This window comes from Leiobunum rupestre, chromosome 1 (genome assembly GCF_980474605.1).
Source record: "Leiobunum rupestre chromosome 1, qqLeiRupe1.1.hap1, whole genome shotgun sequence".
Classification (NCBI taxonomy): domain Eukaryota; kingdom Metazoa; phylum Arthropoda; class Arachnida; order Opiliones; family Sclerosomatidae; genus Leiobunum; species Leiobunum rupestre.
In genome coordinates, this window is record NC_143384.1 from 64654584 (window position 1) to 64660431 (window position 5848).

The 5848-nt window shown below is 37.3% G+C and overlaps 1 protein-coding gene across 1 annotated transcript; it reads left to right on the plus strand.

The window, feature by feature from the left end:
- Positions 1-346: 346 nt before the first annotated feature.
- LOC149964939 (uncharacterized) lies at positions 347-1006 on the plus strand. Its single transcript, XM_090167293.1, has one exon. It carries the CDS (start codon positions 347-349, stop codon positions 1004-1006), a length of 660 nt encoding a protein of 219 aa, XP_090023419.1.
- Positions 1007-5848: the final 4842 nt, after the last annotated feature.

The window sequence follows — 5848 nt, forward strand, 5'->3', positions numbered from 1 at the left end:
TTGATCAAACTTGGATCCAGTTCTTAGTTAAAAGATTTTTTTGGATCCAAATTTTATAAAGATTATTTGATAAAGAAATAGTTGATCCTTATTTGATCCCTTCAGGATATAGCTTGATACAAATTGGATCCAATGTCCAAAATTGGATCTAGTCATTTTCGTAAGAGTACCTCGTATCTCCCTTTAACGTTCCGAAGATTTCTTTCGAATTCATCCAACTGCTCCTTCGTTTCCCCGCTCGATTCACTGTTCTTTAGAATTCCAATTGAATCGGATTCCCAGAACGCTCGCACCTGGCTCGATAATTCTTCTTCAATATTTACGTGTAAAACAAGCAGAAGTAAATATGGCGCCGCTAGCGACGGTTCGAAATACAGAAGCGCCACTCTTTGAAGTGTGCGGTGTTGACTTTGGTGGTCCACTTTTAACCAAAAAAGGAAACAAGTGCTACGTCACACTCTATACATGCGGTATTACACGCGCCGTTCATTTGGAGATGGTTACTGACTTCACGGCCGAAAAGTGTTTACTAAGTTTTAGAAGATTCGTGTCACGACGAGGAATGGTACGAATATTGATTAGTGATAACGCCACCACGTTTAAAAGAACTGAGATGGATTTGGAATTACTATGGAAGAATATAAAAGGAAAGGAGGCTATGGAGTACTTCAGTAAACACAAAATAGAATGGCGTTACAACGTCCCACGTGCAGCGTGGTGGGGTGGATTTTTTGAAAGGTTAATCCGTACCGTTAAAACCGCACTGAAGAAGACCCTTGGACATGCCCACCTTACATATGAAGATCTCGAAACTACCTTAACGGAAGTTGAAGCTACGGTTAATTCGCGTCCACTTACATTCGTGTACCAAGATGTAGATGAGCCAGCACCACTGACACCTGCCCATTTCTTGATTGGCAAAAGGTTAACCGGATTACCGTCGCAAATTTTCAAAAATTCCGAACTGCGTCAGATTCATCGACCAGAACTTACAAAACAGACTTAAGTATCGACAACATCTCATGGACGCGTTTTGGACGCGTTGGAAGAAAGAATACATTTTGGAGCTACGGTTGGCGTTCTATCGGAGTAAGAGCAGCTTTCTTTTTAAAACTTTTGTTATTAATTTTTATTTTGTCAGCAACGAATCCTTTAATTGGAGTGTGAATTTTAAAGCGTTCAGTACCTCTATGAGAAAACCTCGCAAAATTTAGGAAAAGTTAGTTATTAGAAAAATGTAAAATCGAGCGACGTTCTTTCGATTCATTTTGACAATGAACGCATTGTATCACAAACAATTCCCAATCCCCCAAAAAATCGTGAAATGGTAAATTGGATCTGTTGGCAAGCAAAATGGGACCTGCAGCAATTTGCGACGACCTATACAACCTGCACCTGCCAAGTTTCTAACCTGTACCACCTGCAACCTGCAATTTTTCCTGAAACCAATGATCTACCCAACCTGCACCTGCAGGCTATTTCACCTGTCCAACCTGCAACCTGCTCAGGTAACCTGCAAATCACCTGCAGAAATACTATTAAAGTCTTTAACCGGTCTGTTAAACACTTGTCGTCTTAACCTACAAAGAAAATAATCATCCAACGTCACCGGCACCGTAGAAATGTAATTCTTGGTCTCCAAAATAAAACGTATTTTACACCTAAGGCCCACGAGTGACGAGACTAGAGTGTCAAAAACAAAACTAAAACAAAACCAGTGTTCGAAAATTGATATTAAGTCGAGGCGCGCCACCGAGTGGAAAGAGTTAGAGACCGGAGACTGGAGCTGGCGTGAAGAGAGTAAGGGAAAACGTAATCCGAGAAGCTACACATGTCCATTCTCCCCGCGGTTATTTTAGCGAGGACAGGCACCAGTTCGTCACAGCATAGTATACATATTGCATATTCGTTTTCTTAGTTCTTTAATGTTGCGGTAAAGCGGACCTTTCGTATATATGGCAGGTTGGCAGGTAAACCTGCAAATCTGCGATAATATGATTTACCCATCCTGTATCTGCCACTCTCTTCACCTGTCCAACCTGCAACCTGCAAAAAATATTTTCTATCGTAATCTGACCTGCGCAGGTTGCAGTTATCTGCAGACCTACGCAGGTAATCTGTACAGTTCCCACCTTTGTCGGCAAGTACATTTACGATGTATACATAACCATCTTCTGGGATGTGGTTCAGGACAACATTTGGAGAACAATTTGGACATCTGTTTTGATATTGAATGCGACGTAAAAATAAATTATCAATGCGGACGTTTCCATTTTTAAGTTTTTGTAGAAGATCAATTAAAAATTCCACAGGATCCTCTTGGTTGATGCCATGAAATCGATTGTCAATCGTTCTTCTAACATTAATAGTTTGCAAATGAGGAATATTAGTATCTGATCGCCCAAATAATTAATCTTTCAATGCGTAAGTTGTTGGCCCCGGAGATATGACTTTTTCTTGAATATTTCTTACAAACTCAGGAACGTGAAACAAAGCGTGTAAAATGCATATAGCGTAGCACAAATTATCATTATTTAGAAAGCCTTTCAATGTAATAGGCATTGTTTCATTGTGAATACTTAAAGGATTCTTACATATCGAAGGCTTGGACATAAAAGGTTTATAACGTACTCCAGCTTCACTACACTTATCAGTTTCGTTGATTACTTCAGCTGAAACAGCTGTACATAATGGAACATTTGATGGTTTTTTCTTCCTATGTATCAACTTAATTTGTGGCAAATCTTTCCTAAATTAATTTCTTAGTCGATTATATCCTGTTATAGCTTTCCAGTCTGCGTATATTTTGGAAGGGTCCAAATCAAGTAAATGAAGATCATCTAACGATGTAATTCTAGAAAAAGCAACATAAGCCATTCCACTTTGGAAAACACTTGTTCCTATGTTTATCATAGCACAATCTGTGCTCATACCTTGACTCTTATAGAAAGTAACTCCATACGCTAAAATCACAGGAAATTGAAATCTTTGCACAAAAAAGTTTGTGACAATTTCAAACTTCACCTTATTTCTTTCAATTTTCTCTTGAACAGAATGGCCATCGAACAAAACCATCAAGTCTGAAATAACTCCATCTGCGTTCTCCATAAAGCTTTTCACCGTACCCATGGTTCCATTAACATGGACTTTCTCTATATTTAGATTTATTCTTAACATTATTCGAGCATCAATACAAAGCAAAAGTCTAAACTCCAAACCAGCTGCTGTAGCAGAAACATTTTTCTCCAATTTCTTTGACTGATCTTTAACGTGTTTTTGCATTTCTTGGTGTCCATGGACACTCAGTATTTCCAAAATAGGATTGTTACATTTTTGAAGCATTATGTTGGTAATAGTTTCGCACATTTTATTGGTTGCCCGGTCTTTTTCTTTCTTGGCATAACTTATAATTATAATTTGCAATATTTTCCACATTATGTGCTTTGGGAATTAAACGTGTGTTCAACACTTTGACATCTGGTTCTGTAACTTCACCGACGCGTATTCTAGCAAGCATTTCTCCATAAGCGTGGTCACTTTTTTGCGGCTTGTTAATTGTCAATTCATCAAACTTAAAACATTGTTTGAATAAATTAAATTTGCAAACTGAGCCAATTAGTTTTCTCGCCTCTTGGTGACTTAGCGTAGAAAAAACTGGGTCACCCTTGACAGGCTGTAATTGTAACAAATCCCCTAAAGCTATGACTGAAATACCACCAAATAGTTTCTCGTCGCCCGTTACTTCACAAAGTCTCAAATGAATATAGCTCAACAAAGCCGAAGAGACCATTGATATTTCATCAATTATTAACAATTTCACAAGGCTGAATGTGTTTCGCATTACTTGCAAACTTTCAGAACCCAACTTATGATATTTTGCTATTTTCCCTCGTTGCACGGGTAACATTAATAATCTGTGCAGAGTTACACCTTCTATATTACACGCAGCCAACCCGGTAGGTGCTGTTAAAGCTACAGCTAAATTGTTTTTAAAATGACTGCAAATAACTTTTTCCAGTGCCACCATATCCACTTACAAACACATATAAGGCTTCATCAGAAGGATTTGCACCGCAGAATTGTGCCGATACATTCTCAAGTATAACTCTTTGATCTTCTTGCAAAGCTATAAGCTCATTGACTAGACTTTCGGGAGTTAATATCATATTTTCATTAAGATCTACTTTAATTTCTTCCATTGCATTTTCGGCTTCTATCACTTCTCTGCCTTCAATAGGGTTATCGGCAGCATCTTCCATAAATTTATTTTCAGCAACATGTGGTGTATTTTTAGCTAATGCTTGTTCCAAAGATTTTTCAGCTTTTAGTAAAGCACTTAACTTTTCATGAAACTTCATCACGTCTTTCAACTTTGGCAAATGAGCTTCAAAAGAGTCTATAAAAGATGTATAATTACTTAATAAAGAGGTTTCTTCCCTCCAATGTAAGAATAGCATTAACATACTATGGTAAAATTTCTCAGCCTCTGTTTCAGATTTGTATGGAGCATGGTGTTGGTGTTGAATTAAAAAAGGTTTTACCCTCATTTTAACAAAACCATTATTGTTTTTCAATTCTAGTACATCTGCCGGTCTTTTTGTGGTAGGCTTTATTGGAACACGATAGTAGAACCTCGACCAGTCATACAAACATGTGTCTTCACGACTATCCGGACGATTAGGATAAATATCATCAACCAGTTGTTTCATAAATATATCTGTGCTTTCGTGATCATTCTCTTTAAGAATTTGCAAATCTTTGTGTTGTTTAAGCAAGTGTTTTCGATGCTCTTTAGTGGTAGTATTGATAAATACAAACGAATCAGATTTCCCATACAAATGCTGATGGGTTAAACGATCGGCTGCTTCGTAGCTTCCAATTTCTCTAGCGAAATAGCTTTTAAACCTAACGCCCAAAGACGACCACGAAGATCTTTGTTCGATAATTCATTCCATAAATTTTCTTTATCTGATTATTCTTTCTTAGTAATATAAGGAGTGATATAACGTGCAATGGCTATCTTTTCATCAGCTACAAACTGAATGTCCATATTTCTTTGAAAGCCAAAAGCAACACAGGATTGTAGTCATTAATTTGCATTTCAACCTTCGTCCTAGGTAGTCAATAAAGCTTTTTTGAATATTTTCCGGAGACATGGTGTCTTAAAGTAAAATCAACTTTATTCAGTTTAGCTACACTTGTAATTTCTCTTGGAAATTTGAAACGGTAACGTGTAAAAAAGGTATCTAAAAATTTATTTTTCCTCAAACAAGTTGGATTACACTTGTGCCATTGGTACTTCGATACTAAATCGTACAAAGTTGGATTTTTATTCTTGTCGGGCAACGCACACGTGATATGTTTTTGTATAAAGATTAAAACATCGTCATCTGACGACTTGCCAATTTCCGGTGCATCTTTTATCCACCAAATAAAATGGATATGAGGTGCACCACGGCTCTGATATTCCACTCTCCAAAAAAAGAGCCACTTCTCCCAAAATCGGATTTTTTTTATAAATAATAAGATTTGGCCAGACAGCTTTAAATCGGTTATGAAAATGTCTTATAACGGCCACCGGATCATTATTGCACAGTTCACCAACCCTTATGTTTGAAGCTAATTCAGTTGATGGATAAAATGATTTTAAATGATCGAGCAATTCTTGCCAATCATATTCTGCCGGGTTAAGAGTAATAAACCACACATTGATTTAACTTCACCACAACGCTTATACCAATATTCTTGGGTTCCCCGCACATTTTGCTTCAAATTCCTGGTCATTACTTTCCATTTGATTAACCAACATTTCTGCGGAAAGATTTTTGTTCCCACTCATACGTGAATG